The sequence below is a fragment of the Dendropsophus ebraccatus genome, chromosome 15 (genome assembly GCF_027789765.1).
Source record: "Dendropsophus ebraccatus isolate aDenEbr1 chromosome 15, aDenEbr1.pat, whole genome shotgun sequence".
NCBI classification, from domain to species: domain Eukaryota; kingdom Metazoa; phylum Chordata; class Amphibia; order Anura; family Hylidae; genus Dendropsophus; species Dendropsophus ebraccatus.
In genome coordinates this window covers 64,879,948-64,906,544 of record NC_091468.1, presented here as the reverse complement: position 1 = coordinate 64,906,544, position 26,597 = coordinate 64,879,948, and the positions used below count along the sequence as shown (strand labels likewise).

Sequence of the window (26,597 nt, the reverse complement as noted above, 5' to 3'; positions counted from 1 at the left end):
TTAATAAATCTGGGCCTACCTGTTCCTGAGGTGACGTTGTGTTCCAGATGCAGAGCTCATTTCCATTCAATGGGAAAGCACAATACTGGTGAGTACATGCAAGCTGTACGTGGGACAGTGGGGAGGAGGATTCTAGAGATCGCAGCTCAGAAACCAGACTGTGAGATCCAAACTCTTCAAAGGCGGACATGTCTCTCATCCTTTTCATTAATAAAGCCTGTAAACAGACATAAATAGAATGAAAACATATTGGAGTCCATGTTGGAGAACTGTATAAAACGGTGCACCAGACTTTGACACACTGTCTATCACTAGGTTGATGCCACCTTAAAGGAACAATAAATTATTGTATTGTCCCCCAAAAGTTATACAAATCCCCAATAAACACTTATTATGGGAAATGCTTATAAAGTGCTTTTCTCCCTGCACTTACTGCTGCATCAAGGCTTCACTTCCTGGACAACAGGGTGATGTCACTTCCTGGATAACATGGTGATGTCACTTCCTGGATAACATGGTGATGTCACTTCCTGGATAACATGGTGATGTCACTTCCTGGATAACATGGTGATGTCACTTCCTGGATAACATGGTGATGTCACTTCCTGGATAACATGGTGATGTCACTTCCTGGATAACATGGTGATGTCACTTCCTGGATAACATGGGGATGTCACTTCCTGGATAACATGGGGATGTCACTTCCTGGATAACATGATGATGTCACTTCCTGGACAACATGGTGATATCTCTTCCTGAATAACATGGTGATATCACTTCCTGGATTACATGGTGATGTCACTTCCTGGATAACATGGTGATGTCACTTCCTGGATAACATGGTGATGTCACTTCCTGGATAACAGGGTGATGTCACTTCCTGGATAACATGGTGATGTCACTTCCCGGATAACATGGTGATGTCACTTCCTGGATAACATGCTGATGTCACTTCCTGGATAAAAATGGTGATGTCACTTCCTGCATACTATGGTGATGTCACTTCCTGGATAACATGGTGATGTCACGACCCGACTCCCAGAGCTGCGTGGGCTGTGGCTGCTGGAGAGGATGATGGCAGGGGGACACTGAGGGACACAGGGCACTGGAGGGACACTGAGCATCCCCCTGCCATCATCCTCTCCAGCAGCCACAGCAAGCACAGCTCTAGGAGTCGTGTTGTGACATCACCATGTTATCCAGGAAGTGACATCACCATGTTATCCAGGAAGTGACATCACCATGTTATCCAGGAATCCAGGAAATGACATCACCATGTTATCCGGGAAGTGACATCACCATGTTATCCAGGAAGTGACATCACCATGTTATCCAGGAATCCAGGAAATGACATCACCATGTTATCAGGGAAGTGACATCACCATGTTATCCGGGAAGTGACATCACCATATTATCCGGGAAGTGACATCACCATGTTATCCAGGAACTGACATCACCATGTTACTCAGGAAGTGACATCACTATGTTATCCAGGAAGTGACATCACCATGTTACTCAGGAAGTGACATCACCATATTATCCAGGAAGTGACATCACCATGTTACTCAGGAAGTGACATCACCATGTTATCCAGGAAGTGACATCACCATGTTATCCAGGAAGTTACATCACCATGTTACTCAGGAAGTGACATCACCATGTTATCCAGGAAGTGACATCACCATGTTATATCCAGGAAGTGACATCACCATGTTATCATAGAGGTGACATCACCATGTTATCCAGGAAGTGACATCAATCATCTTATCCAGGAAGTGACATCACCATCTTATTCAGGAAGTAAAGCCTTAAAGGGGTAGTCCACCAAAAAAAAATTTCTTTCAAATCAACTGGTGCCATAAAGTGCCAGAGATTTGTAATTCACTTCTATTAAAAAATCTTAAGTCTTCCAGTACTTATCAGATGCTGTGTGTCCAGCAGGAAGTGGTGTTTTCTTTCCAGTCTGACACAGTGCTCTCTGCTGCCACCTCTGTCCATGTTAGGAACTGTCCAGAGCAGTAGCAAATCCCCATAGAAAACCTCTCCTGCTCTCTAGACTGGAAATAATACAACTTCCTGTTGGGCATACAGCAGCTGATAAGTACTGGAAGGCTTGAGATTTTTTAATAGAAGTAAATTACAAATCTCTGGCACTTCATGGCAGCAGTTGATTTGAAAGAAAAAATTTTTTGGTGGACTACCCCTTTAATGCAGTAGTAAGTGCAAGGAAAATAGGATGTGTGCCACACCCAGAGATGTCAGCAGAGAGCACTGTGTCAGACTGAAAATAAAACACTTCCTGCAGGACATACAGCAGCTACTAAGTATAGGAAGACTTGAGATTTTTTTTTAATAGAAGTAAAACTACAAGTCTATATAACTTTCTGACACCAGTTGATTTGAACGAAAGAGTTTTTCGCTGGACAACCCCTTCAAAGCCCACGGATTACACAACACAATGATGGCTGATGTGAAACCACAAGATTTCATCTAGAATTTAAAAAATAAACCTCCAGCACTGGATGCGCCACCTCCACCAGTATCTGCAGACATAGGAGGAACATCACCACACACAGAGGACTAAAGTACCCAGATCAGTGTCCCAGCCCGAGGATCTATGCAGCTATACCTCCCAACCGTCCCGGATTTCGCGGGACAGTCCCGTTTTCGGGGTGCTGTCCCGCGGTCCCGGAACGGCCCCCAGTGTCCCGCAATATATGTGGCCCCAGCGAAAAAAAACAATAAACCAGTAACTCACCTGTCCTCCGGTCCCAGCAGCTCCTCTCCCGGCAGAGCGCGCACTCCCGTCATCCTCCGGGGCGGGCAGCGGGGTACAGAGACACTGACTGTGCCGGAAGTGACCTGCAGCCTCTGTCATGAATCACTTCCGGTACAGTCAGTGACTCTGTACCCGGCTGCCCGCCCCGGAGGATGACGGGAGTGCGCGCTCTGCCGGGAGAGGAGCTGCTGGGACCGGAGGACAGGTGAGTTACTGGTTTATTGTTTTTTCCGCTGGGGCCACACTAATGGGAGGATTGGCTACTATGTGGGGCACTATATGGGGGGATTGGCTACTATGTGGGGCACTATATGGGGGGATTGGCTACTCTGTGGGGCGCTATATGGGGGATTGGCTACTATATGGGGGGGATTGGCTACTATGTGGGGCACTATATGGGGGGATTGGCTACTCTGTGGGGCGCTATATGGGGGATTGGCTACTATGTGGGGCACTATATGGGGGCATTGGCTACTATGTGGGGCACTATATGGGGGATTGGCTATGTGGGGCACTATATGGGGGATTGGCTACTATGTGGGGCACTATATGGGGGATTGGCTACTATGGGGCATATATGGGGGATGGGCTACTATGTGGGGCATATATGGGGGATTGGCTACTATGTGGGGCATATATGGGGGATTGGCTACTATGTGGGCATATATGGGGGATTGGCTACTATGTGGGGCACTATATGGGGGCATTGGCTACTATGTGGGCACTCTATGGGGGATTGGCTACTATGTGGGGCACTATATGGGGATTGGCTACTATGTGGGGGGCACTATATGGGGGGATTGGCTACTATGTGGGGGGCACTATATGGGGGGATTGGCTACTATGTGGGGCTCTATATGGGGGATTGGATAATATGTGGGGCACTATATGGGGCATTAGCTACTATGTGGGGCACTATGTGGGGATTGGCTACTATGTGGGGCACTATATGGGGATTGGCTACTATGTGGGGCACTATGTGGGGATTGGCTACTATGTGGGGCACTATGTGGGGATTGGCTACTATGTGGGCACTATATGGGGGGATTGGCTACTATGTGGGGAACTATATGGGGGGATTGGCTACTATGTGGGGCACTATATGGGGGCATTGGCTACTATGTGGGGCACTATATAGGGGCATAGGCTACTATGTGGGGCTCTATATGGGGGCATTGGCTACTATGTGGGGCACTATATGGGGGCATTGGATACTATGTGGGGCACTATATGGGGGATTGGATTCTATGTGGGGGATTGGACACTATGTGGGGGATTGGACACTATGTGGGGCACTATGTGCGGGATTGGATACTATGTCGGGCATATATGGGGGCATTGGATACTATGTCGGGCATATATGGGGGCATTGGATACTATTTGGGGCACTATAATGGGGGATTGGATACTATATAGGGCATTTTTGGGGGGATTGGATACTATATAAGGCACTATTCAGTCAGCAGCATGTGGTGACTGTAGGGGAGTGGCTATGGAGGGTTGCTATGGGGGCGTGGCTATGGAGGGTTGCTATGGGGGCGTGGCTATGGAGGGTCGCTATGGGGCGTGGCTATGGGGACCGCGGCGCACATGTCCCTCTTTGCTCTTTGCAAAAGTTGGGAGGTATGTATGCAGCTACTGCAGAACTACAACTCCCATCATGCCCTGGCGCCCTCTGGCCACATAGAGTGTATACACCATGCTGCTTATATACACCTCTTACCTCGTGTAGCTGGGTATATATATTCACCAGTACAAACAGCTTCGTATCCTAGCAACCGAGTGTGTGTACGGTTGCCGAGATGGGTCAAATGCAAAATGCGTTGTTTTTTTATTTTTTTCCCCCATACATTTTCTCATTAGTGTAAACGGACTCCCTTATAGTGTACAGCGGCACTAGAGCGCTCCCATAGAAAACTAAATTGTCTCCGACACAGCTGCCGCTAACAGCCATGCCCGGCGGATCTACATTATGACTCCTATATGACTGTGGGTAATACTGAGATGGGCCGCTAGGTGGCACCGTTTCATTATCGTTCACTTGTAGAGGCGTCTGCTTCGTTCTCCTTCTCTATGACCAGGTCACCTGATACAGGTGTAACGCGGCCAGGTACCTCATGGTGGCGCTAGAGTTATATGCTTCATTTTACATTTACATTACTGTAAACGCAGCAATGCCTTTCTGTACTACGGCCGGGTTCACACGCATGCGCTAGTGTGCTTGCCGCATGGCCACAGTCACCTCGGGGCAAAACTGGCCGCGTGCCACACTACCGCAGGCGTGTGAACGTAGCCGTATATCGAATAGTTTCCATGGCGCCACCCCCCGACAGCAGCTCCTCACAGCACTTCCTGTGCCCTCCGCCCTCCGCCCTCCCCTATAGATAGGACTACTTCCTGTCAGCGGGCTCTGACAGGCCGGGCGGGCGGCTGGCTGCTGTAGGTGCTCGCCCCTCTATGGTGAGTGCGGCTTGTACACAGCTCGAGGCTCTCATGGTCACCGGGCAGCGTTATGGACAGGGCGGAGGGTTACACGGGCGTTACGCTGCGGACTACATTCCGCTGTCTCTTCCTTACGTAGGTTGCGGATTTTTGTTTTGTGAATACTAAAGTGACCCTGAAGCCCCAGTGTGGTACAGAGAGAGGTGCGGGCGCATGCGCGGCAGGTGCCCCAAGTGGTCAGCGCCTTGTTTATAGTCCAGCTGCCTGCTGGGTATTGTAGTGCAGCTCACAAACTTCACGATAAGAGTCACTAAAGCCTCGAGGCCCTTCATGTGTTTGGTGCTGGATATAAGCGCCATATTGCACCTGCACACACCTGTATGAGGAACATATTTTCTCCCTTTTTTATTTCACTTTTTGAACATTGTTATGGGGGAGGCAATACTGCCTGGGCTGCTGTTTACAGCATTTAGTAACATGCTTTACAGCAAGCCTCATGGACAACAACAGACAGTCTGAAGAGAATGTGAAACATTACTAAGCATGCTCTGTGACCTGTGAGGAGGTCAGTCCACAGGGAGCTGCTATTGCCTCTTATCTACTGGTGTCACATGACGCTGCAATGCTGTACAGATCACTTTACAGCAGCCTCCTCTTATCACCACATACACAACAGGAAGTCTCACCTTAGTTTTGGCCCCAGTGGTGAGAATGAAAACTGCTAAATATCAGGATTATTTTATAATATAGATAGAAACATGGAAAATAAGAAAAAAAATTACAAAAAAATTCTTGAAAAATGTTTAACATAAGAACAATATTTAGGTAATAGGTAATTTTCTGATGTCTCATTCCCATATCACCAGTGGTCTGGAGCGTCCCCAGGTGGGATTGGCGGATACAAGAATCTGGGAGTGCTACAAACGGCGTCCTCTCGCTCTGGCGCCATTTCTCACTTGATGCTACCTATAGAACTCCCAGTTTCCCAGAGAACAATCGGCCGAAGAAATTATCGGCTGTTTGTTGTCTTTCAATATGTTAAAAAAAAGAAAACTTATACGTACCTGTCCAAGCTCCCTGGTGTCCTCCTAGCTTCTGATCCCAGCCGCCACTGGAACTTCTGAGTCGGTCTCTGAAGTGTCTGGCCGTGGCGCTGTCCCGTCTCCCATGAGCTCCCTGTCACTGCGGCGGCGGCTCCTGACAGTGGGCAAAAGCTGGAGGGACACCAGAAGTAAGTAAAAATATCAGGCTAACCGTGGCTCTGCAGCTGTTGTAAAACTACAATTCTCATCATACCTGGGCAGCCAAAGCCATATCTTTGGTTGTTCAGGCATGATGGGAATTGTAGTTTTACAATTGTAGTGTCAAGGTTAGCCATCACTGGCCTATACCATGGACCCACAGGACTACCCCATAAAGGGAATGCCAGCTGCAATTCACGTTCTGGACTGCTGACATTGTGTGGCCAAGGAGACACATGGTACCTTTCAGAGATATATATCTATCTATCTCTATCTAAATATATCTCTATCTGTTTATAGTAGACAACAAAAAGCATTTTTCAATGTTCTGGAAGCACGGTGTGAGAGAGTCTGTCACAAGCTCCTGAAGTGTCAATGCTGAGTGCTGTACACCTCACTCCCCTTCCCATCCCTGCTTGATTTTCAAGCCCTGAGGTAATGGAGGGGGAGCGAGGAGGCGTTACAGCACTTGCACTTTAGAAGTTTGGGAAAACCTCTTTGATCTAGAAGGAGGATTAATATAAAAGGTGACACTTAAGGTGACTGTACCACCAGGCCCAGGCTGAAGCACTGGAGGCGGGCCGACCCACCCTTAGTGGGAAGAAACTCCAGCCCCTCCATTAGAATCAATGGAACCCTATCATAGAGGGGCTAGGGTTTCCTCCCACTAAGGGTGGGTCGGCCACCTCCAGTGCTTCAGCCTGGGCCTGGTGGTACAGTCACTTTAAATTGTAGCCGCAGACTACTGGTTTCTAGGGTTCATGTGCCTGCTGTAAAGCATATCTCTAAATGCTGTGCAGAGCAGCTCATGCAAGATGGCTGCTGCCATAATCACATAAAGTGAAGAAGATAGAATTAAAGGGGTTATCCAGCGCTACAAAAATATGGCCACTTTCTTTCAGAGACAGCACCACTCTTGTCTCCAGCTTGGGCGGGGTTTTGCTGCTCAGTTCCATTGAAGTGAATGGAGCTTAAAGGACAAGTGCCATGAAAAACTTTTTCCCAGTAATTGAAGCACATTACAAAGTTATATAACTCTGTAATATACTTCAATCACCTGTCTGTCCTCCTTCCCTGTCTTTCCCCCCCTCCACCCCCCACCAGGAAGTGTCCTGACTCACACAGACCTAATGACTGTCCTCACCCTCACCAAGCTCTTCTCTCAGCTCCTTCTCCTGTTACACTAGCCTCCCCCCTCCCCTGCCTTGTCAGGTGACTCAGCTTGCTCAGCTCCCATTGGCTGAACAACTGCAAGCCATCACTTGTCACATCTCACTTGCTTATCTTCCCTCAGACTGACTCCGGCACTTAGGCAGCTCCCCCCTCTCTCCTGCTTGTGGACTCAGTGAAGGAGTCATGTCACTAGAGAAGATAAGCTGAGCAAGCAGAGTCACCTGACAAGGAGGGGAGGGGGAGGCTGGTGTAACAGGACCTAGAGCAGCCCTCCTGCTGATGACTCATCCTCACAAGAAGGAGCTGCCTGGTGACGGTGACGACAGTAATCAGGTCTGTGTGAGTCAGGACACTTCCTGGTGGGGGGTGGAGGGGGGAAAGACAGGGAAGGGAGGCAGATAGGTGATTGAAGCATATTACAGAGTTATATAACTTTGTAATGTGCTTCAATTACTGGGAAGTTTTTCATGGCACTTGTCCTTTAATTGCAAATCACACCTGAACTGGAGACAAGAGTCGTGTTGTCTCTGAAAGAAAGTGGCCGTGTTTTTGTAGCGCTGGATAACCCCTTTAAAGGGGTACTCCGGTGAAAATCAAATAGTGTCAGAAAGTTATATAGATTTGTAATTTACTTCTATTTAAAAATCTCCAGTCTTCCACTACTTATCAGCTGCTGTATGTGTGGTGACTAGGGGTTTCTAGGTGGTGGTATATAGTGATGCACGATGCACCGAAATATCGATACTTCTATTGATATTTCGGGCAGAAAAAAGGTTCGGTACCAGGATTTCCTGGTATCGATACTTTATGTTAAACTGCCTAATAACGCAGCTTAACATAAAGTATGGTGCAGAGAACACGGCCGGCGGCTACCTGAGCGCCAGCCATGTTCTCTGTGTGCCGCCCCCTGGTGTCCCCTCCTCCGCCCGCACGCTCTCCGCTCCCGGCGGCGCCAAATTTACATAGCCGGCACATAGCGATCGCTAGTGCCGGCTATTTTACAGGGTAGATGCCGCTGTCACACCTGACAGCGGCATTAACACCTCCTGAGCTGCTCCATATGCAGCAGGAGTCTTCTGCATATGGAGCGGCCCCCACTGCTAATGACTGCGGCCCGCGACCTCGCGGGCGGCAGTCATTTAACTATTCCCCCCCCCACACTCAGGACCCACTGCTGCAGCCGGGTCCCCCGTACCCACCAGTTCCCGCTGCTGCAGCCGGGTCCCCCGCGCCGCATCACCCCCAGGACCTGCCGATGCAATGCAGTCCCTCGCACCCTCCGGTGTCCACAATCCTGCCCCCCCCCCTTCCCTCGGGGTCCTCCGGTACAGTGGCACAGCAACTCCCAGCATACCTTCTTGTGGGGAGTTGTTGTGCACAAGGAGGTATGCTGGGAGTTGTTGTGTCAGGAGGCTGCTAATGCACTACAACTCCCAGCAGCACACCTTGTGCACTACAACTCTCAGCATACCTCCTTGGGCACAAAGGTATGCTGGGGGTTGTAGTGCACAAGGAGGTATGCTGCTGGGAGTTGTGGTGCATTAGCAGCCTCCTGACAACAACTCCCAGCATACCTTCTTGTGGGGAGTTGCAGTGCACAAGCAGGTATGCTGGGAGTTGTAGTGCACAAGGAGGTATGCTGCTGGGAGTTTTTGTGTTAGGAGGCTGCTAATGCACTACAACTCCCAGCAGCATACCTCCTTGTGCACTACAACCCCCTGCATACCTCATTGTGCACTACATCCCCCAGCATACCTCTTTGTGCACAATGAGGTATGCTGGGGGTTGTAGTGCACAAGAAGTTGTGCTGCTGGAAGTTGTGTCAGGAGGTTGCTGCTGCACAACTGCAACTCCCAGCATACCTCCTTGTGCACTACAACTCCCAGCACACCTTCTTGTGGGGAGTTGCACACAAGGAGGAATTCTGGGGATTTGTAGTGCACAAGGAGGTATGCTGAGGGTTGTAGTGCACAAGGAGGTATGCTGGGAGTTGCAGTTGTGCAGCAGCAGCCTCCCGACAAAACATCTCAGCATACCTCCTTGTGTACTACAACTCCCAGCATACCTCCTTGTGTACTACAACTCCCAGCATACCTTCTTATGCACCACAACTCCCAGCATACCCACTTGTGCACTACAAATCACCACAAGAAGGTATGCTGGGAGTTGTAGTGCATAAGAAAGTATGCTGGGAGTTGTAGTACACAAGGAGGTATGCTGGGAGTTGTAGTACACAAAGAGGTATGCTGGGAGTTGTAGTGCATAAGAAAGTATGCTGGGAGTTGTGCACAGGAAGGTATGCTGCGGGGTAGAGAGGAATTAAAAAATGTTTAAGAAAAGTTTAAATTAAAAAAACAATAATCATAAAGGTTCTAATACCTGTTCCCTTTTTAAAAAAAAAATAAAAAATTATATTTGTATTTTTACATATTTTTTTTCCAAACTTTATTTAGTATCGAATTAGTATCGAGTATCGAAATAAGAAAGCGGTATTGGTATTGAACTCAAAATTCTGGTATTGTGACATCCCTAGTGGTATATAGCTGGGCAAGATGATGGTGTACCCCTGAGGCACTTAACACAAGGATCAGGAGTGGTATGTGCCCACCCCTGACTAAACCAACACACACTTTTTAGTATACGTGTAGTGTGAAGAAATCAGAGTCTTTGTTGGACCTGAACAGGAACCAGTTTACTGTAGATCCTTAAAGTGTCAGTGTTGATATATATATATATATATATATATATATATATATATATATATATATTTATAATATAATATTTTTATTTATTTCTTTTCCCATCAATAGTCCAGGCAATTTTAAGAAACGTTGTAATTGGGTTTATTAGGCAAATCTGCCATTATCTGCATTCAAAAATCCTTTCTCCAGGTCTCCCCCCCCCCCCCCCCCCCCCCTCCTCTCTCTCATTCACTGCTCATTATCAGGATATCTCCACTCTTTTACACAGTCAAGCCCTGTCTGTTCTATGGAGAGGGGAGGAGGAAGATTAGTCACCAGCAGAGAGCACAGGATTACGCAGCAGGAGCTGTGTGAAAGCCGCTATTCAGAGGTCAGTGTTGACTTCAGAGGAGGTAGCCCAGTATTGTAGCTGTAAATAACTTTTTGTTGTCCTGTTTTGGTGCCTCATCTCCCTCCATCGTTCTCTATGGAGAGGGGAGGGGTGAAGACAGGGGGGAGAGCTTCAAACTGCTTTTTCATAAAAATGCATTTTTCGGCTAATAAACCCAATTACAAATTTTCTTAAAATCTTTTTCCAGTAGCAGTGCAGTAAATAAAGGAAACTCAATCCCTTGAGCTGGGTACCTTGCAAGCCCTTGTCATGATCGCAATACTCACACCTTGAGTTAGACATTGACAAAAGGGGCCACCCTGTTTCCCTATTTATGTTCCAATACTCGCAACCGAGTGGGACTTAAGGGGCTACGTATCAGGGTGGTGTGGTGCTCTCCCCATCATGGAGGCACCCCGTAGCAACAGGCTAGAGATATCTGGCTATCCCGTGTTTTGAGACTCACAACCAATGCTCCACGGACTCTAGTTTTGCATATTTAAATTTTTGGGGGCATCAGTGGAGACTCCTGATTACTTCATTGGAGTTATTTTTCACTGTTCTCCTTGAGTTCAGTGATTACTGTGTTTTGTTGGTTGTAGCTTGAACTTAGTTGCATAGGCGGCTTTAGAAAGAGAGGAGTGGACTGAGGGCTACTTCAGGGTTATTGAGGGGCCCGACCTAGACCCTAAGCTGTGGGCTTAGAGGGAAAGTACCTACACCCGTGGGAATGAAGCTTTAGCTTTGGCTGCCCAGGCATGATGGGAATTGTAGTCTTGCAACAGCTGGAGGGCCTAAGGTTCCCCATCCCTGATCTATCTTCAGGATCCCATTAAAGCCCATATCACTTATTTAGGAAGGATTGTTTTGTCATTTTAATGGGTTTTTTTTTTTCTTTTCTGCTTTCTACTGTTTGAATGTCTTAATGCCCCCCCCCCTCTCTTATTTTCCTTACTATGTAGAGAGATGGTGACCTACTGGGAGAAAGGCCTTCTGACGCTGTTTGCATTGTGTACTGTATCCTCCATTGAATGTTTCACGGATGATGAAATACCAGATGAGTGGATGCTCCTCCATGTGGTCCAGGGACAAATCGGGGCTGGAAATTACAGTTATCTCAGACTTAACCATGAAGGACGGATCATACTGGAGATGAGGAGCCTGAAAGGTGACGCCGATATTTACGTTTCTTCTTTGAGCCTCAATCCCAATTTCGACGAGTACGAGCTCCAGTCTACGACCTGTGGTGTGGATGTAGTAGTCGTCCCGGACCTTTTCAGCCGCCCGGTTGGAATCGGAGTGTACGGCCATCCATTCTACCTTGAGAGCGAGTTTGAAATTAAAGTGTATTACGATAGGACTATTCACAATGACCCTTTTGCCGAAGCCTCTTATGACCCCGAACATCTAGAAGAAAGCCAAAAACCTCAAAAACAAGCCCCAAAGGACACATCTCAGGAGGAGGAATCTATGCTACGGACTATTCTCATAGGAATTCTCAAGATTGTTCTAGAGATACTTTTCTAAGTGCTATCATTTGCATTCTTTGGCAAGTATCCAAACTTACGAGAACTGGAATCTTCTAAAAAAGAAAAAAAAAAAAATGGACAGAGTCCAGGAAGTAAAATCAGCAGCTTTTACATATTTCTGTATTTTACAAGAATCATGTGAAAACAGACCAAAAATTATTCTATTGAGATTTATTTTGTTACCACCTTAAAAATGTATTTCACCCCTTTAAAGTCTGGTTAGTGAAGTTCTGCAGTCTCGTTTCTTACCCATACTGGACACACAGGGCAAAAGCAGGGCTACTAAGCCTTAAAGGGGTTCTCTAGTCTTATATAAGACAAACAGCGTATGACCCGCAGCGTATTCCGTACCCGCACACGGCGGCGTGCATCTCGGCCCGTGCCATAGACACTATGCAAGGGCGGATTCCGCCGACAGAATTGACATGTCAATTCTTTTGGTGGAATGCGGAATCCGCCCTTGCATAGAATAGTGTCTATGGCACGGGCCGAGATGCACGCCGCCGTGTGCGGGTACAAGCGACGGAATACGCCGTGGGTTATATGTGGGAATTCCGTAGTGTGCACGGACCCAAACAGAACAAGAGTGAGTGCTGCTTCTATAATAAAGGTATATGCACACAGAGTAATTCTCGCTTAAAACTCAGTGCGGAATCCGCAGCGCGCTCCCATTTCCCTGTCTGCTCGTCTCCATTATATGCTCGGGCGGATCCCACTGTCCGCCCAAAGTTGTCGTGTCAATTCTTTGGGTAGACGACTGAATCCGCACGAGCATATAATGGAGACGAGCGGCAAACCGCACTAAGTTTTCAGCAAAAATTACTGTGTGCATATACCTTATTATAGCAGTGTTTTTTTTGTTTTGTTTTTTTTAAAGGTAGTGCGGCGCTAAGAAATTATTCACAAAATAACACATTACAAAGTTATATAACTTTGTAATGTATGTGAATGGCCCCCTTCCCATGTTCCCCGACCGTGTACCAGGAAGTGTAGTGCAGTAAACATACCTGATCCGTGTCGACAGACCCGTCTGTAATCTTGTCAAAGACGTCATCTTCGGGAGGCTGTGTCATGGCTGAGCACAGTTATGACGCGGCAGGGGGGGCGGCATGAGGGACGGATGGAGTGGGTCGGCTGGCCTCCCGAAAATGACGTCTTTGACAAGATTACAGACGGGGTCGGTCGACACTGATCAGATATGTATACTGCACTACACTTCCGGGTACACGGTCGGGGAACACTGAAAGGGGGCCATTCACATACATAACATACATTACAAAGTTGTATAACTTTGTAATGTGTGTTATTTTGTGAATAATTTCTTAGTGCCGCACTACCCCTTTGTCTGGATAATCCCTTTAAGAAATTGTCAGGGCAAAATAAGTTTAAAGGGAAACTCCGATGGGAAGAAAATTTCATATCAACTGGTGTCAGAAAGTTATAGATTTGCAATTTATTTCTATTCTAAATTTTCAAGTCTTCCAGTACTTATCAGCTGCAGTATACCCTGCAGGAAGTGGTGTATTCTTTCCAGTCTGACACCGTGCTCTTTGCTGCCACCTCTGTCCATGTCTGGATCTGTCTAGAGCAGCAGCACATCCCAATAGAAAACCTCTCCTGCTCTGGACAGTTCCTGACATGGACAGAGATGACAGCAGAGAGCACTGTGTCAGACTGGGGAGAATACACCACTTCCTGCAGGACATCCAGCGGCTGATAAGTACTGGAAAATTGAGATTTTTTTTTTTTTAATAGAAGTAAATTATAGATCTAGTTAACAGACACCAGTTGCCTAGAAAGGAAAAAAGGTTCACAGATGGCAACACTGACCCATCATGAGTATTACTCTCTCTTACCTACATGCTTTGTACCTGTGTAAAGGGAATACTAATGGTAAATCCAAATGGGCAATATAAATTTACCTTTTTATAAAGTACAAGACCTGACTTTCTGGAGCAGTACTATGGACTACTGTTTTTATACCAGTACATTTCCTACCAATTTTATCTGTAAAAGGAATTTAATTCAAGATGAATTTTATGTAAACCAGACTAGGGGCACAGAGGTATCTATAGCTGTCCCAATTTTTGCGTGGACACAGTTTGCAAATAAAACATTACTAGCCGCCATAAGTCCTGTGTGTTTCATTATAAGACAGTGCTGTAGTCTGATATACTTCTGAGTTTATTATACGGCTATGTGCCATTCTTTGTCAGTATGCATGAGGATCTTCCAGCTCATCCATGCCAAGTCTTGTTACATAAACATTGAGGAGAAACAAATGAATGCTCAGAAATAACACAACTTGTTTTAATCATCTATGCCTGACAAATTATATGGGTATTAGTTTCATATTGCATTTAAAAATTATAATTTTACATCACTGCGGCGGGGCAGTGCACTGATTGGCTGACCTCTGGGAGGCTCCGGTACAGTATCTTCCCGGGCTGCGGGGGTTAATGGTGCCGTGTTTGACATACTCGCAGCGAATGAGTATGTCAGCCCATTAAAGTGAATCTGCAAGTATCTGCTGCGGATACGTTGTGTGTGAAGCTACGCTAAAGCAGCTACAAAGTAAGAGCAAGGAATGAGAGTCTAAAGGGGTTCTCCAGCACTACAAAAACATGGCCACTTTTCCCCCTACTGTTGTCTCCAGTTCAGGTGCAGTATGCAATTAAGCTCCATTTACTTCAATAGAACCGAGTTTCAAAACCTGCATCCAAACTGGAGACAACAGTAGGGTGAAAGTAGCGATGGATAACACCTTTAAGCTCCATTTACTTCAATGGAACTGAGTTTTAAAGGGGTTATCTAGCACTACAAAAACATGGCCACTTTCCCCCTACTGTTGTCTCCAGTTTGGGTGGGGGTTTGAAACTCAGTTCCATTGAAGTAAATGGAGCTTAATTGCAAACTGCACCTGAACTGGAGACAACAGTAGGGGGAAAGTGGCCATGTTTTTGTAGCGCTGGATAACCCCTTTAATGCTCATGTAGGGTGGGAAACTATTGAACAGACAGTAACAATCCTTTTCGTTTGTAAGTCCATGGGTCCAATACATGAAAAAAAAAAAAAAAAAAAAATCTTGCACTGCCATATACTGGCTGCTCCATATCTCCCGATCCCTCCAGCTATGACAGCCAGAGTCCTGGTAATAATCCTCTACAGCATCAGTGACCGACACAGACAAAAAAGTCCCTTCCCAGGATTTCAGCAGGTCCCGAAGTGCTCTACCTGGAGGGGCCGGGAGATGCGGATCAGTGCTCCCGCCACCTCTGTGATACTTTACATGGCCAGAAAAAGTAGCCACAGATCTACAAGCTAAAAGGCAATGTACTGTCCATGTAATCTTCACTGTAAAACAGTCCGTGATATTCCACACGATGGCTTCTCTTACTAAATAAACTTACAGAGCTGCATATAACATGGAACTATTCTGTATTAGGAATGAAATGAAGAGATGCTGTGCAGTGTCACATCCAGAAGTCAGCACTTAAAGGGGTATTCCTATCTCAGCTAATATAGTTATACTTGTAGGACCCGTCAAATTAAATAGTTTTGCAAATACATTCATTTACCCAAACTTGTCGTCTCCTCCTCCTGATATGCTGCTCTTTCCTTCCCATTGTTGACAGATCGTTGTCTAGGTTACAGACCACCACTCTGCTCTAAAAGCAGTGGTTTGGCTGGTGTATGTATGTGTATATATATATATATATATATATATATATATATATATAAATAATGTAGAGGTGGAATCTGATTGGTTGCTGGGGGCAACTGAGCCAGCTTCACTTTACACCATGTTTGATAAATCTCACAGATAGTGTGTGTATATATAATGTATATACGCCAGCTAGACCACTGCTTTTAGAGCACAGTGGTGGTCTCCAACCTAGACAATGAGCTGTCAACAATGGGAGGAAAAAGAGCAGCAAATCAGGAGGAGACAAACCTAACTTCATGAGTCCGACAGGTATGACTATATTAGCCGAGATGGGAGTACCCCTTTAACATGTTTGCCAATAAAGACAATCCCTTTAAGCACTGTAGGCTTTGTGGCCTCTCAGTATACATCATAGCCCTTTTCATTATAAGCTTACTGAATTGAGGTAAGGTTTTCAAGTGTTTATTTTACAAAAAACAACATATATGCTAGACGCATGACAGTCGCATTCATCTCAAGTCCTAGCAGGCCAGGAAAATTGAGCAAAACTCCAAAATACTTTATTTGGTGTAAAAAGATGAAAAAGTGGTAACGTGGGATCTTTCCAAAGACCACGCAGGAGTATTCTGTTGTCTAGCACCGTTTTGAAAGGCTTGTGCAATTCTCCAATATGTCGGAATAAATACGGGGTTATCCTTCTTTACTGTTTTTGCCCCTTTTTCCTTTTTTTGGCGTTGCTGGGACATTTTCACAACAGTCACATATCCATCGACCTAGTACGGGGAAAAAAAAAGTTACATGGATTTTTCTAGGAAATATATTCCACAGACAATGAGCAAGATTTATTATTGTTGGTCCCCCACTTAGAACATATCCGTTTAGTAATTTGGTGCACATCTTGGGAGAGTTGTGGCACATTGCTCCTCTAATCAGGTTTAAAGAGAATGTACCATCAGATACACTCTCTTTAAAATGACACATGAATCGGACGGAGTCGCCACGGGAAAGCCGATGCTGCAGTCCTTTCTCAGAACCGTGGCCCGGTTCCCACATACGGCGCAGCTCTATTCATGGTTACCGGGCTGGGTGTGAAGCACTGGAGGCGGGCTGACCGGCCCGCCCCCAGTGGGAGGAAACCCCCGCCCCTCCATGATGCTGCTCCATTAGAGTCAATGGAGCCGCGTCATGGAGGGGTGGGACGGCCAGCCCGCCTCTAGTGCTTCACCCCGGTAACCATGAATAGAGCAGCGCTGTACGTGGGAACCGGGCCACGGTTCAAAAAAAGCACTGCGGCACAGACTTCACCGTGCCAGCGCCGTACAATTCAAGTGTCATTTTAATGGAGAAATCCGGTGAAAATTTTTATTAAAGTATTGTATTGCCCCCCAAGTTATACAAATGACCACGATACACATATTAAAGGAAATGCTTATAAAGTGCTTTTTTTCCCTGCACTTACTACTGCATCAAGGCTTCACTCCCTGGATAAAATGGTGATGTCACGACCCGACTCCCAGGGCTGTGGCTGCTGGAGAGGATGATGGCAGGGGGATGCTCAGTGTCCCTCCAGTGCCCTGTGTCCCTCAGTGTCCCCCTGCCATCAACTTCTCCAGCAACCACAGCCCGCACAGCTCTGGGAGTCGGGTCGTGACATCACCATGTTATCCAGGAAGTGACATCACCATGTTATCCAGGAAGTGACATCACCATGTTATCCAGGAAGTGAAGCCTTGATGCAGTAGTAAGTGCAGGGAAAAAATGCACTTTATAAGCATTTTCCTTAATAAGTGTATATTGGTGATTTGTATAACTTTTGGAGGGCAATACAATACTTTAATAAAACTTTTTGCCGGACTTCTCCTTTAAAGCGAGTGTGATGGTACATCATCCTTTTTAAAGAGTACATGTCATTGAAAAAACTTTTTATATGTCCAGGTCTGAGTGTTCAGACCTTGACCAATCAGTAGAATGAGCTGCCGCATGCTGCTCTTCCCGTTCTGAGGGTATGTGCACACTGAAGAATAGGCGAGGAATTAGAAGAGGAATTTCTGCTCGAGATTCCTCCTGTAAAATATGTACAGAGCAGTGTCCCATTGTGCTCAGTGAGATTTCCGTTCTGTTGTTCACAGAATTTTCTAGCATAATTTTGTGCCGTGGATCCGCTTTCCACCCAAAGAATCGACATAACAATTCTTTGGGCAGATTCCGCTAGAGAAATCCTATAGGAGTCAATGGGGGTTGAATTCTGCTCCTATTCTGACAGAGCTGAATAGGCGAGGAATTTCAAGCAGAAAACTTTCCTCTACAATTCCCCGCCTATTGCTCAGTGTGCACATATCCTGAAAGCGGAACCGATGTACCTTCCTCCTCTTTCTACAGATCGGTCAGGTTCTGTTGTATTTTTCTGACCATTTTAAAATTTGTGAACAGGATTTTATTTTTTTAGTTTTTGATTGACCCCGTTCTGAATTGCGACGCTCTCAGCAGCCGGGGACTGTTAGCGAGTGCAGGCTAATGCAATTTAAATGCATTTAAAGGAAATGTGTCATCAGAAAACAACCAACTATTTAAATATTATTTTTATGTTAAACCTTTTCTTTTTAGAATTTTTGGTGACATTTTGGAGACTTCCTGTTGTGTCTGTAGTGATAAGAGGAGGCTGCTGTAAAGTGATCTTTACAGCATTACAGTGTCGTGTGATACCAGTAGATAGAAGAGAGTCTGTCTTTTGTTGTCTATGTCCATGAGGCGTGCTGTAAAGCATGTCACTAAATGCTGTTAAAAATAAGTTAGAAAAGATGGCAGCCCACATAACACTGTACACAAAGTGAAATAAAAAATTACATTCAGAAAATATAAACAAATTAGAATAAAAGAACAAGTTTTAGTATCTGATTCTAATCAGCAATAGAAAATCTAGGTGACACATTCCCTTTAAATGCTATTAAAGCCCCATCCGTGGTGGTCTAGTGGGGGGATCGCGGAGGGGTGATCCATGCTTCTTGCTGGGCCAGGGCTCTGCACAGACATGAAACTGATCCTGGTTCAGCACTCGATTTATCGAGCACTGATGTCATGGATCAATGCAGTACATATGAACTGCATTAATCTCTATGAAAGATCAGTGCTCTGATCATATAAATAAAAGTAACACATGACAAGCAGAAGAACAGCGGCTTTGGCTGTCCAGACATGATGGGAATTAATGTTTTGCAACAGCTAGAGGGCTGAAGGTTCCCCATCCCTGTTTTAGAAGTGGTAGGATATGTTTTTAATATGTTGGACAACCCCTTTAATTACACCTGCAATGGATTAGGTAAAAAATAAAAAAATACAAAAACAAACCTGATGGAAGAGCACCAAGACCAACACAGAAAGTATGGTAGCCACGATCACAGTGGTCACAGAACATCATTTCCTCTTCGTGGTGAGGCTGTCCGCATATAATACATGTTTTACACTCCATACATTGCCAGGGATATTTCTTTATTACTGCAACCAGTTCAGGTGACATATCCAAACACGATGGATGACCTATGGAAAAAAAAAAACCTTTGTAACAGCGAAATAGTGCAGCTGATTCCTGCAAAAAAAACATTCATCCAAAATCAGATGTTGCATTTTCCATTTACTGGGTCTCAACTGGAAAACCCATTGACTTCCAGCTATCGCAGCGATCAGCTGCAGCAACTCTTGTCAACTAGAGTATGTAATGTAGGAGTGCTATGAGGCCCCCCACGTAGGAGTGCTATGAGGCCCCCATGTAGGAGTGCTATGAGGCCACCCATTTAGGAGTGCTATGAGGCCACCCATTTAGGAGGGCTATGAGGCCACCCATTTAGGAGGGCTATGAGGCCACCCATTTAGGAGGGCTATGAGGCCACCCATTTAGGAGGGCTATGAGGCCACCCATTTAGGAGGGCTATGAGGCCACCCATGTAGGAGGGCTATGAGGCCACCCATGTAGGAGGGCTATGAGGCCCCTGATGTAGGAGGGCTATGAGGCCACCCATGTAGGAGGGCTATGAGGCCCCCACGTAGGAGTGCTATGAGGCCCCCATGTAGGAGTTCTATGAGGCCCCCATGTAGGAGTTCTATGAGGCCCCTGATGTAGGAGGGCTATGAGGCCCCTGATGTAGGAGGGCTATGAGGCCCCTGATGTAGGAGGGCTATGAGGCCCCTCATGTAGGAGGGCTATGAGGCCCCTGATGTAGGAGGGCTATGAGGCCCCTGATGTAGGAGGGCTATGAGGCCCCTGATGTAGGAGGGCTATGAGGCCCCTGATGTAGGAGGGCTATGAGGCCCCTATTCAAATCGAAAGTGTTTTTTTGTGTGCACTGAACCAGGAGGCACTGCAATACCAGGTCAATGCCTGGAGAGGACACAGCAAGCTCTTTTTCCATCTCCCTGTTCTATAAAATCCATTTAATATATGGTCCCCAGTTTGAGGACGGATCAGACATTATACTGAAGCGATCAGTGGAAAGTGTTGTCTAGTTGGACATCAAAAGAATAAGAGCTCACAATGACATGTGACATACCTACTTTATGTAAGAGTTGTAAGAAGTCCATGCAATCTGGCAGTATACACATAGCTAGAGACAAACGCAACCCCAGCATGCTCGAATACGAGCGTTCAGCATTTGATTACCAGTGGCTGAAGAAGTTGGATGCAGCCCCCGGGAGTCCTGGAAAACATGGATACAGCCTATGGACTTCATCCAACTTCTTCAGCCACCGGTAATCAAATGTTTGGACTCATATCTACATATACAGACAAACTGGTGTGTTCTCTGATAGAATAGATATGAAATTTACATCCACCATATAGGGTGGGGCTGGGGGGGCCCTGGAACAGTACAGGAGGTATTTAATAGCCTCTGGTTAATATGGGGGACACTGAACAACCTAAAGGGCGGTGGAGGCACAAAGGAGAAAGAAGAACCCATGGCCTGCACCTTACTGGGCACAAACATAGAGAGGCACAGCTTATCATACAAGCAGGCTAATCTCTGTATATAGATACTGTATAATCTGCCCCCCACCCCCACCACCACCCCCAGAACCAGAATATAACAACCAGACTAACAACTTTGAAGCAGAAGTCAGAAGAAAACAACCAATCTGTGACTTACCGCTGTTGTCACACTGGGAGCAGTGTATAAGCCGTTCAGATTTTCCCTTCTTGGCGACGTCCTTACCCCTCAGACATATTCCACATATAGCATTTGGGACGGACTTAGGCTGGAACGGTAGAAAAGGTAGTAATGTCACCTCATACAAACCCAGGCGGAGGGCGTCACAATGCCAATACTCAACATTAAAAGAAACCTCAACATCCAAGCACTTATCTACTCATTGTACACGGACGGGTGAAAGGCTTTCAAAAAGAATTCAAAAAAGTTATACAATAGCAGCTAAAATCATAAAACCATACAACTCTACCATATTATGTATCATAAAATAATGATCAATATATCTCTGTCTGTACATCTGTAGCCTTAGGTGCCTCAATGTTGGAGCAGAGGTGGAGGCCAGGGAGCTGGGATCATTTATACCAAGGTGGCATCCATATGATTTTTTGTACATTTATTTACTGGCCTAGGGTGTATGGGTAATCCAGCAAGCACTGTGCACTATACCAAGTCTACCACCAGAGGGCCCTACTATATGTAGCTTGTATGTACTGACTGATGCCCCTTAGATAGGTTTTCTGTGGTATTGATATCCCATGCCTCGCTGGCCTCCTGCCTCCACGGTCTGGGTTATATTTTCTTTGTGTTTTAGCTTATGCAATATCTTTTTTGCATTATAATTCTTGTAGGTGCAGCATGAAAGTAATGACAGCTGCTCTTTAGATAACAGTAGAGATGAGAAAACCTCAAGCATTTGGCATTTGGTTATTGGTGAATGTGGCCCTAAGGCTGTCTGGAAACATGGATGCCGCCATAGGCCATAGACTGTATCCATGTTTTCCGGGGCTGCATCCAACTTCTTCAGCCACCGGTAATCAAATGCGGCTCATTCATCTCTACTGTTGACTAAAGAGCAGGTGTCATTACTTTCATCTCTGGTCAAAAGAAGACTAGGCACTTCTAGCAGGAACATTTGACCATTAAACATGATGGTTATAGAGGATGCCATATGTATTTACTTTCCCCAAACCTCCGCCACAATCACATTTATAGCGGCCACATGAGCACGTATAAACAATTACATGTGAGGTGTCACTGACAGTGTGAACCATGCCCTATCATTCCTGAACTAAGCCACTCAAGTGTAGAGAATCCATTGACGTTTGGGTCATCTCATTCTTGTGCTGAGCACTCAAGAGACTGCAGTCCAATGGCCGCCTTCCATCAAGTTATCAGGTGGATTCTGTTTTGACACTGTATACCACAGGTGTCAAAGGGCGATCCTACAGCTGTCGAAAAACTACAATTCCCATCATTCCCATGACTTTGGCTACAGCTATCCAGGTATGATGGGAACAGTAGTTTTGCAACAGCTGGCGGCTGCAGATTTGACAACTCTATTATACATGGTCCCCATACAATGTGGAGCCAGTAACTCAAAGGCAATGAAATCCTTATGTAGTTTTAAAGGGGTACTCCAGCAGGGGGAAAAAAAAATCAACTCAACTAGTGTCAGAAAATTATATAAGTTTGTAATTTACTTCTATTTAAAAATCTCCAGTCTTCCAGTACTTATCTGCTGCTGTACGTCCTGCAGGAAGTGGTGTATTCTCTCCAGTCTGACACAGTGTTCTCTGCTGCCACCTCTGTCCATGTCAGGAACTGTACAGAGCAGGAGAGGTTTTCTATGGGGATTTGCTGATGCTCTGGACAGTTCCTGACATGGACAGAGGTGGCAGCAGAGAGCACTGTGTCAGACTGGAGAGAATACACCACTTCCTGTGGGACATACAGCAGCTGATAAGTACTGGAAAAAGCGAAATGAATGTAGATGCCGCCAGAGATCCATTTGTATTAGGAGCATCTAGTCTTCTCCCGGGCAGCCGTCATGTAGTGAGGAGCATCTCTGTGTACTCTTAAAAGATGACAGAAGCAGTCAGAATGACATGAATGCTATTTATTTAAAAATAAAGCATTTCAGCCTCTTTTTACACAATAAAAACAAAATACGTGAAACATTCAGAGAGGTCTACAGCTAGAAAATAACGGAAAGAGATCTGAACACTGAACATTTCAGAGGACGAGATTCCTAGATTACACTTCAATACTCGGGTAACGAGAACTATTTCATCTGTAAACCTTTGGCATTTTCTGTAAATCTGTACAATGCTGACCCAAGGCCTCATGCACACGCTCATGTGTCCCGTATATCTATGGACGGAGTGCAACGGAAGAGGTTATCAGAACTCCTGGCACCATGTATTATTATGATCCCGGTGGCTCCGAAACAAATTTTCACAATACTGTACTGACACAGCTGCGTGGTTGGGTCAGTACAGAAAAGCGCATTTAAACCCTTTCAGAGCCGGTAACCCGTTCTGTTGCACGCAGTGTATTTATACAGAACAAGTTATCGGAACTTCTGGCACATGTATCATTATGATGCCAGGAGCTCAGAAACAAATCTTAACGATACTGTGCTGACAGAGCCACGTGGCTGTGTCAGTACTGTAGCGTGAAGATCGGTTTAAAAGCACACATTTAAACCCTCTAAGAGCTCCCGGCAGCATAATGAGACATGATGCCGGGAGTTCCCATAACCCGTTCTGTTGAAAACAGTCCATATATATACAGAACAGGTGCATGAGGTCTTAGAAATAACAGGAATTCAATCATATAAAACTTTACGACTGAAGTAAGGCACAGAGCCACATCTTCTGGGTTCCTAGCAGTATCACCTCTGTGGCCACATAATACATCAGGGGCTGATACCATGGAGAAACAGCAGCCTTTGGTCTATATCCATATTATTATCACCTCTGTGAAGCATAGGGATACACTGTCAATGTTACTTCCCTAAGGGGGCACTCCACAAGCCTGCGGCCTGCCTCTAGTCTCCAGTGTACAAAGCTAAATGTGAGCAGAGGGGTTATGGGCACAGGAGGCATTCTATGGTACACAAGTCCAGATTTAGGCTGGGTTCACACTAGGTATATTTCAGTCAGTATTGTGGTCCTCATATTGCAACCAAAACCAGGAGTGGATTAAAAACACAGAAAGGCTCTGTTCACACAATGGTGAAATTGAGTGAATGGCCGCCATATAACAGTAAATAACGGCCATTATTTCAATATAACAGCCGTTGTTTTAAAATAACAGCAAATATTTGCCATTAAATGGCGGCCATCCACTCAATTACAACATTGTGTGAACAGATCCTTTCTGTGTTTTTAATCCACTCCTGGTTTTGGTTGCATTATGAGGACCACAATACTGACTGAAATATACCTAGTGTGAACCCAGCCTTAAAGTGTATCTGTCATGGCGGCCCACTGAAGGATCAGCAAAGAATTCTTTTAATGTGGAAGTTCGGGCCTCTATGCATACAACCCCTATCGGATCAGAACGGGGCTTCTATGATCTCATAGTATCTTCATGACAGGTACACTTTAAGGCTACGTTCACACAACATTATACAATGGCCGCTGTATGATGCTTTCCTCTGGCATATATTGCATTATCAGTCATCTGAACATTTTCCACCCACATACGCCTTCATAGTAGTGAACGAAAACCAATTAACCATCGACTTTCATTCACACTAAAGCCAGCAGGACGGCCACACAGCGTGTGAACAGTCTATTTTCTACAGTCATTGTTTGCAAACTGCGGCCGTAGAAAATAGACATCATCATTAATATGTAAATTGGAAACCTGCGGCCACTAATGGAGTGGAGTCACAGAAGGGAGGGGGGGAGGTGTCAGGCCCCCAGAACCCGGCAAAAGAACGGCGCCGTGCGCGGGAACCGGGCGATGAAACAAGGAAAGGACCGCGGCATTAGGATCCCCACGGCAATCGGCTCATGTATTTAACAAAACAAAAAAAAAAAGCTTAAAGCCTGAGTTAAAATAGAACACTTTCAGATACATATTCTCTAGAGAGTAACTCAGCATGCTCAAGTCAGATCGCTCTGCATTTGATTACCAGTGGCTGAAAAAGAAGTTTGAGGCAGCCCTAGGGAGTCCTGGAAAACATGGAGACAGCCTATGGCCTATGGTTATATCAATGTTTTCCAGGACCCCCTAGGGCTGCATCCAACTTCTTCAGCCACCAGTAATCATCTCCACTATCCTCCCATTTCTGTATAGGAATAACACAGCCAGGCTAGTAAGTGAATTATCGGATATGAAGGCCTTTGAGGCTATGCTCTTATTCTTACTTATTCTTCTTATCTTATTCTTACTATGCATTCAATAGGGAATTATCCTGGCAGCATTCAGTGACTTGGCCTATACTACACAAAAACACTAGTGATTACCCTACACTTGAGTTCAAACTCCTCTGCTGATCCCTCCCTAGAGCGCACAGGGTGCTGAGGATGAAGGTATGGGTCTTATCTTCATCCTTGGTGTAGTTTACAATTAAATTGTTATACTAATACGGTGGTTTGGTGCACTGGGGTGGGACTACTACCCCCCAGTGCACCGAACTGCCCCCTAGCCTGTCCCTTGTAATAAATATGAGCTCAGCAAGCCAGATCAGTGCACTGGGGGCAGAAGTTGGTGCCTATTGGCAGCCCAATTATCTAATATAAAAAGGCCAATCTCTATGACAGTAAGCAATATACTAAGCCAAATGGCCAACCTGTGCTCCATGCTCCCTCCGTGCTGATATTTGGTGTTTTCTCTGTACAAAAAGAAGAGACCAAACACAGGAAGTCCCCGTCCTCTGTGCAGTCACACAGGGAGAGACACCTGTCCATCATGCAGGTTGTATATCTCCTGAGGGCAAATAACCTGTCCGCTCTGTGCGCCCTCAGGAATTGCTATACCAACCCTGTATTCTGCCTTTATGGCTTTCCTAATTTTATAAAAACACAAAATCATTTGCAACCAGAGAATTCATCTCCATTTTTGACATTACTAAGCGAGGTTGGTTTCCGTGCTACAGAGGCTGTCCAGGATCAGGGAAAAAAGTTTTAGTTGTTATCTGAAGCTACACCATGTCTGTCCATAACCTAGGTCTGGTACTGCAGCTCCGCACCATTCACCTGAACAGGTATAAGTTGCACCATTGAAGAAGCAGTCCAGTTTTTTTTTTTGTTTTTTTTTTAATTCTTCCCCCCCCCTGCAGGCTGGCACATATACTTACCAATGATGATCGGTGTGCCATGGCGAGGCTTCGATTCTGGTTCTATATGGCTGCTGCTCGGATCCCGCGGGCGCCCACGTGACCTCTCCAGCTTCAGCTCTGCAGCTCAGGAAGTTAGATGTCAGGGTCTCCAATGCAGCTCTATGAGAGGGCTCTAACTGGAGACCCTGACTTCAGGCCTTCAATAGACCTGTACAAAGAAGAGGGGTCAGAAGAGCTGCAACATCCGAGTGGTGCCGTAGGACTGGGATAAAGCTCGCCAGCTAGACACCAATCATCATTGATGAGTATATGTACCAGCCTTAAGCGAGGGGAAGAATAAAAAGAAAAAAAAAAAAAAAAACTGGACTGTTCCTTTAAATACAGCCCATGGACAGACCTTCTGCTGTTTCCGGAAGATGCTCACC

The 26,597-nt window shown here is 45.8% G+C and overlaps 3 protein-coding genes and 1 pseudogene across 10 annotated transcripts in view; 1 reads left to right on the top strand and 3 right to left on the bottom strand.

Annotated features, from left to right (window-relative positions):
- The window catches only part of WDR27 (WD repeat domain 27), a 162,912-nt gene extending 157,593 nt beyond the window's left edge, over nucleotides 1–5,319 (bottom strand). The window contains exons 1-2 of one of the 4 annotated variants that reach the window (XM_069954504.1): nucleotides 4,503–5,319; nucleotides 20–217 (exon numbers count right to left, since the gene is read on the bottom strand). In XM_069954504.1, coding sequence (XP_069810605.1) covers nucleotides 20–208 — 189 coding nt within the window. In that variant the 5' untranslated portion in view covers nucleotides 209–217; nucleotides 4,503–5,319. The remainder of the gene's footprint in view (nucleotides 1–19; nucleotides 218–4,502) is intronic. The other 3 variants (XM_069954503.1, XM_069954502.1, XM_069954501.1) reach the window with 3 other exon arrangements.
- On the top strand, nucleotides 5,069–12,334 carry C15H6orf120 (chromosome 15 C6orf120 homolog). 3 transcript variants are annotated; one of them, XM_069954508.1, is made up of 3 exons: nucleotides 5,069–5,239; nucleotides 10,606–10,707; nucleotides 11,670–12,334. In XM_069954508.1, the coding sequence occupies exon 3, from the start codon at nucleotides 11,674–11,676 to the stop codon at nucleotides 12,232–12,234; it is 561 nt and encodes a 186-aa protein (XP_069810609.1). In that variant the 5' UTR covers nucleotides 5,069–5,239; nucleotides 10,606–10,707; nucleotides 11,670–11,673; the 3' UTR covers nucleotides 12,235–12,334. The 3 variants fall into 3 exon arrangements, with proteins under 3 accessions (XP_069810609.1, XP_069810608.1, XP_069810607.1); XM_069954507.1 differs by lacking the exon at nucleotides 10,606–10,707 and having other exon boundaries at nucleotides 5,132–5,239; XM_069954506.1 differs by lacking the exons at nucleotides 5,069–5,239; nucleotides 10,606–10,707 and adding an exon at nucleotides 5,265–5,356.
- A 4,015-nt stretch (nucleotides 12,335–16,349) lies between these two features.
- The window catches only part of PHF10 (PHD finger protein 10), a 34,797-nt gene continuing 24,549 nt past the window's right edge, over nucleotides 16,350–26,597 (bottom strand). For all 3 annotated transcript variants that reach the window (XM_069954186.1, XM_069954183.1, XM_069954184.1), the window contains 3 exons: nucleotides 21,039–21,147; nucleotides 19,249–19,437; nucleotides 16,350–16,676 (listed from right to left, as the gene is read on the bottom strand). In XM_069954186.1, the coding sequence (XP_069810287.1) occupies nucleotides 16,594–16,676; nucleotides 19,249–19,437; nucleotides 21,039–21,147 (381 nt within the window). In that variant the 3' untranslated portion in view covers nucleotides 16,350–16,593. The remainder of the gene's footprint in view (nucleotides 16,677–19,248; nucleotides 19,438–21,038; nucleotides 21,148–26,597) is intronic.
- On the bottom strand, nucleotides 20,231–20,393 carry LOC138774615 (U2 spliceosomal RNA; annotated as a pseudogene).